Source organism: Ictidomys tridecemlineatus, chromosome 11 (assembly GCF_052094955.1).
Source record: "Ictidomys tridecemlineatus isolate mIctTri1 chromosome 11, mIctTri1.hap1, whole genome shotgun sequence".
Classification (NCBI taxonomy): Eukaryota; Metazoa; Chordata; class Mammalia; order Rodentia; family Sciuridae; genus Ictidomys; species Ictidomys tridecemlineatus.
In genome coordinates this window covers 7,177,356-7,189,654 of record NC_135487.1, presented here as the reverse complement: position 1 = coordinate 7,189,654, position 12,299 = coordinate 7,177,356, and the positions used below count along the sequence as shown (strand labels likewise).

Genomic DNA, 12,299 nt, shown 5'->3' with positions numbered 1-12,299 from the left:
CACATCTGGTGTTCAGGTGATCTGCCAAGAGACAGTTTGTACCCTGGTTCAGAATGCCAAGCTTCAATGAAAGTTCCTGCATCTTCAGGTTCTTAAGGTGACCATTAGCTCCAGGATTACTGCTAAACCACGGTGGATTTTTCTGTTATATTTAGGGAGCTGAATCACATTAAGCTTGACAATGGTTTGCTTTTTCTTGGCAGAGCCTGTGCTTTCTCAGCACAATTTATGTAACAGCAATCTCATTAGAATTTTGTGTGATTCATTGCTTAAACCTTATAGTTTCTGCAATTCGTTGCAATTCAAAATATCCTGCCCCCTACTTGACCTGCTCCATATGCTGCCCCTGCTCCTTTCTGCTGGTTCACCGGGTACATGCCACGCATTGCTCATTGGCTCCTGGTATAGAAATCCAGCACGGGAAGCTCCTGCTCATCTAAGGGCTTCTCATTTTACACTGTCTCTGTAAGTCACTCTTGTAGATTTTGTCTTTCATGTGTAGGCGTAATGGGCATGATCTAGGCAGTCTTAGCAAATGAAGCTTAGTTTACCTAAAATGGGCATGGAGCCACAAACGCCCATTCTGGCAACCCCGCTGGCAGTGGGGGAAGGCTGGCTGTGGCAGCCCCAACAGCTGGTACAGGGACCACAGGTAGGACATTGATGCTGCCAAAACTAAGTAGGGGAAAGAGGTAGAAAGAAGTTAACGATCTGCAGAAGCAATCTCCTTATTTTGTTTTTTTATTTGTTCTTTTTAGATATACATGACAGTAGAATGCATTTTGGCATACATGGAAGTATAAATTCCCATTCTTGTAATCATACATGATGTGGAGTTTCACTGGTTGTGTAACTCATATGTGAGCATAGGAAAGTTATGTCTGATTTATTCTACTATGACTTTTTTTTTTTTTTTGGTACCAGGAATTGAACCCAGGGACACTTAACCACTAAGTCACCCCTCAGCCCTTTTTTATGTTGAGACAGGGTCTCACTGAGTTGCTTAGGGCCTCGCTAAGTTGCTGAGGTTGGCTCTGACTTGCGATTCTCTTGCCTCAGCCTTCTGAGCTGCTGGAATTACAGGCGTATGCCACTGCACCTGGCTGTACCTCCTTATTGACTTTCAGGAAAAAGGTTCTTTCAGGCAGCTCAGAAGAGTGGCTGTCAGCGTACATACTACACAAATAGTTTTATTTAGAAAGGGAGGAAGAGCCGGCTACCATGGTACGTGCCTATAATCCCAGCAATTTGGGAGGCTGAGGCTGGAGGATCGCAAGTTCCAGGATAGCCTCAGCAACTTAGTGAAGCCCTAAGCAATTTAGTGAAATCCTGTCTCAAAAGGGGATAGGGCCAGGTGCCAAGGCACCCACCTGTATACCCAGCAGCTCAGGAGGCTGACAGGAGGATCCGAGTTCAAAGCCAGCCTCAGCAACTTAGTGAGGCACTTAGCAACTTATCGAGACTTTGTCTCTAAATAAAATATATAAAGGGGGCTGGGGATATGGGTTAGTGATAAGCATCCCTGGATTCAGTCCCTAGTACCAAAAAAAGGAGATAGGAAGGGGAAGAGAATAATGGGAGAAAACTAATGTAGGTCCTGCATCATGTTGTACAGATTCCATTGCAGAATCATATTGTTATAGAACTCCCTAGAGGGCCACTACCCTGGTCTGATGGAGAAATAGTCATTTATTGAGCTGATGAAGAAGCCAGAGGACAGAGGTGGAAGGCAGACGGAAGACACATAAGACCGTCTGACCATGTGGCGAACCCTGGTCTCTAGTTTCAGGATCGCAGCACCCCTTACTCATGTGGGTGACACTCACCATCGGCGTGGCACACTCCATCTGCCAGCGTGATGGAATCACTTCCTTGGCTGCTGACACTAGTAAAGCTGCCAAGTGCTACACAGGAGGAACATTGGACGGGAGGCTGGAGAAGGCAAAGGTTTTCCAAAGAATTTTAAGTGGTAGTGTTCTATTGTATTTTAAATTATTATTTCCTGAAAGTTTAAATATGTATTAAGAATGCCGAGAATCTGGGACTTCTAAAAGGGAGTTGTTTGCCTCCAGCAAATAAGCAGATGTGGCCTGTTCTTCCTGGCTCATCAGGAAAACAGCTTCCATCCCTGCCACGCAGCCCAGCAGCAGTGTTCCAGCAGATTCTGGCCTTGGTACCTTTGCAGGAGCTCTGGTCAGGGACCTCACTGTTCCTGAATGATTTCCCCTGTCCTCGCATGTGTTTCCACATGCTGTGGTCTGGTGACCCCTGTGTCTGGGCAGGAAGTGCCAGGGATGAAATAGGTGCTCTCAGATTGTCCCAGGGCCCAGGGTTGTTCCCCATCAGTGTGCCAAGCAGCGGGCATTTCCATTCCACTAAACAACTTACCTCCAGGTGGGCAGAAGTTCTTTTCAGTCCAAGTCCATTCGAGCTGTGAGAGGGAGGTTTGGGATCTAAACTGCCACTCCTTGTTCTCTGTGCCTCAAGCAACTCTCTGTCTTGACCCGCAGGAGATCCAGGCCACCTGGTATGAGAAACTGCACGAGTGGGAGGATGCCCTTGTAGCCTATGATAAGAAGATGGACACCAACAAGGATGATCCCGAGCTCATGCTTGGCCGCATGCGTTGCCTCGAGGCCTTGGGCGAGTGGTGAGTTTCATGGGGATGGTGGCCTGATTGGCAGGCGGAGAGGCTGGTGATGAGTCTTCCCCCACACAGTGGCAGAGTTCAGTCCCTAGTACTAAATAATAATAATAATAGTAATAATAAAGAAAGAAATAGTTAAAGCAAAATGACATGCTGCCATTTTTAAAAAAATATTTTTAGTTGTAGATGGACACAATATTTTATTTATTTAATTCTATATGGGGGCTGGGGATGTGGCTCAACCAGTAGCGCGCTCGCCTGGCGTGCGTGAGGCCCGGGTTCGATCCTCAGCACAAGATGTTGTGTCTGCTGAAAACTAAAAAATAAATATTAAAAAAAATAAAATAAAATTCTATATGATACTGAGGATTGAACCCAGTGCCTCATGCGTACAAGGCAAACGTTCTACCACTGAGCCCCAGCCCCACATGCTGTCGTTTTTAATAGCTCAGTTGTGGTTTTAAATGACTGAAACAAAATGCTGTGCTGCTGTAATGCCAGATTCATGGGACCTCAGTAGACCTCTAGGAGCTGAATCCAATGCAATCACACAAGAGTCTTTATTACAAACTCGAGCCTGGACTCACAACCGTCCCAGGGAGTGAGTCCCGGTCCTTTGTTCAGTGAAATTTTATAGGTTTTGGGGGGATACTCTATGTGTCACAGCATCACACAGCAAATCATTCCATACCACGGGAAAATCAAACGCCATTCTTAACATTGATTAGCAAGCACATTCACTGGTGGGAACAAATTGGGTAAGGATGATTGGTTAGTACAAGAGAGGGATTCCTTTGAACTGATTGGTTTAATCTGTGAGGGGTGTACGGATTAAACCATAAACTACATGGTTTCCCAACATGTTATCAACCACCATAAACTACTGGGGGGTCATCTGGCATCCCAGGTATTTTCCCTGTCTCATGCTGATTGGTGGTTGCTAGGGGGTTGCTATGGGTCCTCACCTAGCCTAACTGAGTCGGGGATACCTGGTGCTGCAGCTCTCTCCTGTTATTTGCAGACAAACAACTCAACAGGGTGGGTATGGCCTAGAAAGGCTCTGTGGGTTTTTCCAAGGACAAGGGTCACGCCCCCCTTCCTTAGGATAGGCCATGAGGTGGAAGCTGCTATTATTTATTTATATTCAAAAAGGGAGTCACATCAGTTTCTCATTGCTTCCCTAGTAGCAGGTTGTACCCACTGTCTCTTGAATGTGACACTGAGTGTGCCCACTTGTTCGTTCAACCCACCATTAGTGAGTGCTCATTCATCACCAGTGTCTGCCTTGAGGACACAACAGGACCAAGTCAGAGTCTTGCCTTCTAAGAGCTCACAGGGCAGACAAAAGGGCGGTTGTAATGTATGAGGCTCGTTGGCCCTGCTGGAGTTGGGGCTTAAACCCAGGAGAAAGCTGGAAAGCTGCTCCTGTGTTTGGAGAGCATCATCATCAGGCTTCCATTATAAAAAGAGCAAATTAGAGAGTAGCCTGAAGGGAGGCCTGAGAGGAGAGAGCTACACCAGCTAAGAGAGCATCTGGGGAAGAGGTGAGGACAGTGGAGGTGAGTCACAGAGATGTAGTGTGGCCGGCCACACGGAGGAAAACAGTAATTACTCCAGATCTGATTAACAGTGGCCTCCTGATTCCATTTTAAGTGCTCTGAAACATTGCTACTCCATTTTGACATTTATTCCTTGACTGTATTATGAACTGATTAGGGAAGACAGAGGAAGGTCAGAGAGACCTTCGTGATGCCTGTTTCTTAAAATATTTGCTATGCTAAGGAGTCATGTTTTGGCATCCTGAACCCCCATCATAAGCACATACATTAACAATAGTGTATCTGTTATTATTTGTGCCTTGCTTTTATTGCTTACCAATTCTTGGCCACTGTTCCAAAATGGAGCTACTACCTCATTTCTGATGGCTTCATAATATTCCATCATGTGGCTAAATCTAGTCTATTTAATATAGGCAAATTTTTATTTGTTTAGAAATTTGATACCTTGAAAAGTTTTTAAAATACTGTGAGCAAAATCAAAGTAAGGCTTCTAAAGGAGTGGTCTTTCTGTACATAATTATACATATTATTTTGGTAACTTCATTATTGATTTTATTTCTCAATAGGAAGTTATTACTAATTCCCATGATAGAAGGTGTTGTCATGTTTTGCATTAAATTTCAAAATAAATTTCAAAAATAAAAATTTCAGGGTTGGGGATGTGGTTCAAGTGGTAGCATGCTCGCCTTGGCATGTGTGCGGCCCAGGATCGATCTTCAGCACCACATACAAAGATGTTGTGTCCACCGAAAACTAAAAATATAAATCTTAAAATTCTCTCTCTCTCTCTCTCTCTCTCTCTCAAATTAATTAATTAATTAAATAAATAAAATAAAAATTTCATATCTGGGTCTGAGGTTGTGGCTCAGAGGTAGAGCACTTGCCTAGCACGTGTGAGGCACTGGGTTCCATCCTCAGCATTATCCATAGTATTATCCATCTACAACTTAAAAATTTTTTTCTAAAAATTTCATATCAGTGAATTTAGCCTTGGGCATTGAATCACATATAGATAGGTAAGTAGGTCGATAATATTGTAAAATTATCTCAACTCAGCTTAATTGTCTAATCATTATTAGGAAGATTCAAAAGTATCATTATTTATTTTCATAAATCAATATTCCACATTCATTCCCTTCAATAAACAGTGTACACTGGTGAAGCCCTATCAAATGAGCTTCACCAGTGTACACTGTTTATTATTTGCTGAAATCAATGGGTTTCTAAAGTCACACTGTCCACTGTGGTAGCCATTAGCCACATGTCATTATTTTAAGTTAAATAAAAATTAAAATGCAGCTCCTCAGTTGCACTGGCCATATTTCAGGTGTTCAGTGCTACCTCTGGCTAGTGGATGGTTCTGGGGGACAGGGACACAGAACACTTCCATCATCACAGAAAGCTTTCTGGACATCACTGATCTGACGCAAAAGAGGACTAGCCACTTGGTGCCAAAAACACTTTCTCCTATTTTCAAATTTGCATCACAGTCATATCTTGTTAAAAGAAGGATAAAGCAAGATGTAAGTATTCTTAAAACTCAGTTCTAATCAATTCCTGGTATGCCATAGTGTCTCCCTGTGACCTTTGGATTGACGTAAGTCTCACAGCCTGGTTTGCAGAGCCTTTCAGATTGTGGCTTCAGCTCAACCAGTTGCTCAGTGGACTCCATCTCATATGTGAGCTCAAGCTAAATCATTCACTCTCTTCCCTACCCTGCACCTATTCGTTCTTTTCCCTGGGTTGCTCTCCTCTTTTTCTTCTCCTTTTCCTTCTTTTTGGAGTCCTCTCCACAGTTTCTTCCTCCTGGAAACCTTTCTGAGCCCTTTCTTCCACTCCCATTCCCTTTTGGAATCGGAGATGACCTGTCCCTTGCTAGACTAGGAAGAGATCACTTGGATGCATGGAAAGGATAAGATGTGATCTGTCAGTCCCCTTGTGTGTGGTTGAGGAAACGGAGGCTCACAGGAGGGAGAGACCTCACCAGAGGTGTTCCAAGAGCACAGTGACACAGGTCTCCTGACGTTGCAGTTCTCAGTCCCGCATGCTTCTGCTCTCTTGGGCTCTTTCCAATTTTCTAATTACCTATAAAGTGTAAGTGGCTGGTGATGCTGACCAAGGGATTTACAAATGTGGGAGATGGAGAGAGATTTAAAAAGAGGTGAAAGAAGCAGAATCCTTTCCCTGACCACATGCAGATTTCAGATGTAGTTTGTCCAGTCGATTCTGTTTAGAGTGCAATTTCTAAATTTCTTTTGCTTTGAGCATATGTCCTGACCCTGCCTGAAGCAGGGTTCACTGGAAGTGGCAGCAGGAATGATCCATAGTGGACCAGTGAGTTAAGACTTCCTGTGCTCATCTGCCTCCAGGAGACCCCCTGGCCCTGTGGCCCCTGCAGTGCCAATGCAGCCAAGATGAACCAAGTGAACCCCCTCCTCACGCTATTTAGATACAGCCTCTGGGTCTTTGAAAACAAATTCCTCTGGATTGAGATCCCTGGCTGCTGCCTCACACAGGAGTTGCAAATGAAAGAACTTGCCAAGCTTCTGCCACTGCTCTAGGTGGGAAAGTCAGAGTCTTGGAAGGCGGCCCTGTGCTCTGTCCTCCCTGGTATGCAGCACGAGGGTCAGAACACCTATCCTAATTATTGCTCCACAATCTCATATTGTTGGTTTATTTGTCCCCCTCCCCACCCACCCTGGAGAGTTAGGGCTCAGTACATTCTGCATTCTCTTTTGTATCAAATGTTTGTGGGAGAAAGGGCCCTACCTCGGTGTCTTCCTATATAAATGTCCAATGTGGGCTCTGATAGCTGCTCTCAGCCACATAGTGAAGGTAGCACCTGTGATGCTGTCAGGATGCTGCCCTTGCCCAGCTCTCTGGTGTGTCCCTTGGGGTAACAGCATGGACTTTGATCACTGAGCTTGCTTCCTACCTCTTCATGAGAAGAAAAGCTAGATCCCTAGACCTGTGTCACAGAAACCAGTGGCCCTGACAGAAGAGTAAAGGAAGCCTAACTTGCCCGTGTCCACCAGCCATAACCATTTGAATTTTAGACTTGGAAGTGCCATTGAGATATTATAGATCTTCCTCTTCTACCTCCATGAGACCCCAGGGATCTCCAGGCAGGTCCCAAAACAGACTGAACAAGTGAGCCGCTCCTCTCCTCTGAGCCAGTTGTTCTCAAACTGTGGCCTCTTGACCAGCAACTTCAGCATCACAGAAAAGCTTTTTAGAAATGCACACCTGTCATACCACTTACCCAGGAGGCTGAGGCAGGGTGCTGGCAAATTCAAGGCCAGTCTAGGCAATTTAGCCAGACCCTATCTCAATATACAATAAAAGAGGCTAAGGGTGAGGCTCAAAGTGAGGGAGTACTTGTGTGGTGAACACAAGCCCTGGGTTCCATCCCCAGTACAGGAAAGAATGAAGGAAGTTCCTGTACTGGAAAGGGTTTTCACTTTTGTTCTGTATTGGGGTCTCTTAAGCACCATTTGTATCTTAATCTTAGAATCTTTACCCACACTCTTAGTAATTGTGAAAAATTCTGAGAGTAGGCAGTATCTAGGTTTCTGGTAAACATGATCATCCCAGAGCATTTCTTCTATACAGATTTTTTTCATTTGGGCTTCATCTCAGACTGAAACCATTTGTATAATGCTTTTAAGAGCCAGTTCTCCCTATAGCTTTAGCCCAAAATGAATATCCAGATGTGTCTCTTCATATTGCTTTCTCTGTAGGCCTGCCAAAGGGAAAGAGCCCAGAGTTCACTGGCAAAGGAGAGGTTATTTAATATTTATGAAGGGGCCAGATGTTCAGGACATTTCACATCACAGAGTTAGTACGGTCCCTATCCCTGATAAACTTACTCTCAAATTATGAGCACCAGGCCTTAGAAACCACAAATAGCTATTCACTTCTCTATTAGAGGGCCTAGAAGAATGTAGTTTCTATTGAAATGCTCCCAGCTCAAGGCTGGCCCCTCTTACTCCAGGTCCCTGTGGCCCCAGCTAACCCTCCGGGCTGGAGAGGAAGATTGGCGGGTTGTGGAGCAGTTTCAGTCACCCTGATGATGTGCTTCTTTTCCTTCAGGGGGCAGCTCCATCAGCAGTGCTGTGAAAAGTGGACTCTGGTTAATGATGAGACTCAAGCCAAGATGGCCCGGATGGCTGCTGCAGCTGCGTGGGGTTTAGGTGAGGCTTCCTCCCCAGGCCCCAGGCAAGGTGGGGAAAGGAAGCCAAGGTGCTATGGCTGCAGGTCTATGCAAGTGTTAGAGCAGTCTAAATTCTCTTGCTTCTGCATCCTCACTCTGTCCTTTCCATCTAGTGATTTTTACTCACTTTGGAGACCTGGGTAAAAACAGATCTTCGTGGGAGGTTGAGGAAAGTAAGTTAGTAAGCATCAGAACTGAGAAGCTGCAGGTGAGAAAACCACGCTTTGCATAGTCGCAGAACACTTCGGGCGCCAGTGTGCGAGGGTTTCCCCACTCATTGAGAGCTTCTCCAGCAGAACCAGCCAGGTGTCCTGTAACCCAGTTCAGTTCTGACACGGTGTTCATACACATAGCATCGGATCCTGCAGGTTAAGGACTCAACCCCACTTCAAATGCCAGTCTCAGGTGCCCAGCTGTGGCTTGTGCGTCTAACTGACCTAATGTAAAGCAGAGTTCCCTCAGTCTTCTCCCCAGGTGCCTCACAAGACTCTGGGAAACTCTTTGCTCTTCCCAAGGAGCTGCATGCACTGCTGCCCTCTAGCACACAGATGTGTTCACCAGCCCTTTGGGTCTCATTCTGCAATTGACTCCTGTTGCTCAGGAAATTCCAGGGTTTATGAAGCTCTGTGCTGAGAGACAGGGACAGAGGCCAAATACATTTCTTCTTATACCAGAGTGGGATTTTGTTTTGTCTTCAACAAAATACTGGTTTGTTTTTCTCTCTTACAAGTGAAATCTACAGATTGGCATTCCCAGACTGGCATTTGAGCTCTGTCATCAACAGCCCTTTTCTGTATTTCTGCATTGCATGCTCTGCTACCTCATGGTCCAGTATGGCTGTTAGAGCACCACTCAAGACGTCTTTGCCCCAGACAGGAATAAAGGGAGAAGGCATTTGTTTATCTCTTGTTTTTTTTTTTTTTGTTTTGTTTTTGTTTTTTTTGCCATTTATTCTAGAACTTTCCCAACATATATAGACATGGAGAGAAGGGTATAATGTTTGCCCTTTACCTTCTCCAACAATTACAAATATTTTGACTATTTTGTTTTCTTTGTTCTCCCTGCTGCCTGACACTTGCCCACCTTATCCCTCCTCCTGGAGTATTATAATCCAGAAACCTCCTTTTAATTCCTACAGTTGTGTAGCTTCCTAATGCCAGGCCCCAGCTGAGAGGCTTGACAGTGCATGTTCCAGAGATGTTCTTGATGAGAAGGGAAAGTTTCCATAGAATGTGCCAGATGAAAGCTTGGAGTCTAGAGGCAGGTGACACATCCTCCACCTCCACTCTATCCTTCTTGAGTCACAGAGCTTATATTCTTTCCTGTCATGGGCTCTTGGCTGGATTGGAATATCTTTCAAAAACAAATTGCTTCCTGAGGAGTCATCCTTTGCTATTTGCATCTGCCCAGAGGCATCCAGAATGGACAAGCCTTGTAAAATGGGTAGCCCTGCAGCCTGCAGCTAATGAGGCTCCCTCTTTTCTGCAGATGGTCTTGGCAGTCCTGGACTTCATGAGAGCTCACCACCCCCTAGGGGAAGTGAATGCCTGGGCTTCGAGGCTGCCATCTCCCCAGTCTGACTTGACACAGACCACTACACTATGACCCGGCCACCTTTCTGTTAGAACAGCCTCTTAAAATATTTACCTCCTCCCTCCTGAGGCAAAGATACTGCCAGAGTGAAATGGGCAAACTATTTGTCTAGTCCTGTCCCCTGTCTGTATAATGGCCATTTTCAGTTACTTAGAGAAAAATATAATTTCCCAGTGTAGCATTGCCCTGCAAGGGGCATCACTAGTAGGGAAGGAAGCAATTTCATCTTGCCCAGAGAGCCTGCCAGAGTTCTCAGGTTAATGAAGTGCAGCCCACACACTTTCTCTGTCTTTCAGGAGTTCCCTGGGGCAGTAGTGGAATCTTGTTTTAAGACAGATGTAGCTGTGTTTGTTAAATCAACCTGCACAGCATATAGAGGGCCTCTGTAGGATTTGGGTGCATCGGGCTCAAGTTCATTTGGTTTTTCTGCACCCCAAGCAAAAGGAAAGTAGGATGACAAGGTTTATTTGAGACACTGCTTTTAGCCCAGCCTGCTAACCACCCTGATGCTTTCTTATGTGTGCACTAGGTCAGTGGGACAGCATGGAAGAGTACACCTGCATGATACCTCGGGACACCCATGATGGGGCGTTTTATAGAGCTGTGCTGGCACTCCATCAGGACCTCTTCTCCTTGGCACAACAGGTGAAAATCTACACGCCTCGCACCTTCCAGCAGAGGAAAGGCTATCCCACAGTACTCTTGGGCACAGGCACCAGTATAAACAGACTCATGTACTTTAGCTCGAGAGCACGCTTGTCTCTGGGTCATAATGCACAGCGTTTACTGAGAAGATGCCAGCACATCAGCTGGGGCTTTTGTCTGTTCTGCTATCGTGGCTTTGGGAGTTAGCTTCTTGGATCATTGCTGCACCTTTTTATCAACTAGACTTAGCACTCCTTATAGTAGAGAGAAGGTGTTTCACCAAAGGAAGAATCAGAGAGCCAGCAATTTCCGTAGTAGCAGAGGCCGTCACAAGAGTCTTCTGGCCATGCAGGGTGGTGCTCCTTGAATGCCTTCCAGGGAAGCAATCATATCTGCCCTGTGAGGCTCCAGACTTTCTTATACAAGGTGCTCAGGTATCTGAGTACTTCAGGGACAGGGATGCCATTTAGCCCTACACATTCAAAAAGGTAATAGCTCCACAGGAGGTTTTAATTGGCAGCACAGGAAATTTCAAACTGCAGTCCTATGGCATCCCCAGGCTGATGTGTGTGACAGGAGTCCAGACTTAGGCCTTCTAAGAGGCCGCATCCCCTGGAGGGGCTCACAGAGGGCTCCATGGTGAGGACGGGAAGTTTGAAGCCAGAGGTGACCAGCTGGAGCTGGACAGTGTGCTGAGTGGTTCACAGGCATGCCCCGCAAGGGAAGATGAAAGAAGCCAGGTCCCAGACGTCCTCATGCGATGCAAGAACACAACGATTCTGCTTCACAGTACATCTGCCCTCACCGCCCAAGACTATGAATGTTTCCTTAGAGTTTAAGGTTTGGGACACCATGCATTTCTACCCTCTAAGCCATTCAGATCTAGGAAGAGGTCACTTCCCTTCTCTGGTAAATTGTTATCTTCATGACTAACATTTAAGGAAGTTGCAGCTAGCTGGAAAGTCCTAAAAGAATTGTAAGTGCCCAAGTCGAGAGCCCAGTGCCAGTGTTCTTTGTTTTTTTCCTAGTGCATTGACAAGGCCCGGGACCTGCTGGATGCTGAGCTAACTGCCATGGCGGGAGAAAGTTACAGTCGGGCCTATGGGGTGAGTGGTGGACACTCCATGCTTTGTCATTTTGGAAGCTTATCTCAGCTCTGTTTTCAGAGTGAACTAGTAAAGATGTCACAGGCTACTGGGAACAAGCTTGTATGCCCAGGTCGGCGGAAACCCAGATGCCAGGGCTGTTAGGTTAACCCCAACTCTGGATTGCTCCTTCAGTAATTAGGTTGGAATGTGCTTTGCTTTCATCAGGCCATGGTTTCTTGCCACATGCTCTCTGAGCTGGAGGAGGTTATCCAGTACAAACTTGTCCCTGAGCGACGAGAGATCATCCGCCAGATCTGGTGGGAGAGACTGCAGGTGAGCCTGGAGATGCCCCAGTTCACCCTCCTGCCCCGCTGAGGGCTCTTGGGGGCCCTTGTGCCCCACACCTCCTGTGCTCACTCCATGAGTTTTCCTGCCTCCTATGCTGAGCAGAGCACTCAAGGCTCTTCACCTAAATGTCAGCTGTGGGAGAATGACCAGTTTTCCAGCCTCCTCTAACTTCTCTAGGAATCAAAGAAAACATAAGTGACCCTCTG

The 12,299-nt window shown here is 45.9% G+C and overlaps 1 protein-coding gene across 1 annotated transcript in view; it reads left to right on the top strand.

The window, feature by feature from the left end:
- Positions 1-12,299, top strand: part of Mtor (mechanistic target of rapamycin kinase) — a 123,897-nt gene that overhangs the window by 75,276 nt on the left and 36,322 nt on the right. The window contains exons 30-34 of the mRNA XM_005317451.5: positions 2,511-2,650; positions 8,299-8,399; positions 10,542-10,657; positions 11,686-11,763; positions 11,971-12,078. Coding sequence (XP_005317508.1) covers positions 2,511-2,650; positions 8,299-8,399; positions 10,542-10,657; positions 11,686-11,763; positions 11,971-12,078 — 543 coding nt within the window. The remainder of the gene's footprint in view (positions 1-2,510; positions 2,651-8,298; positions 8,400-10,541; positions 10,658-11,685; positions 11,764-11,970; positions 12,079-12,299) is intronic.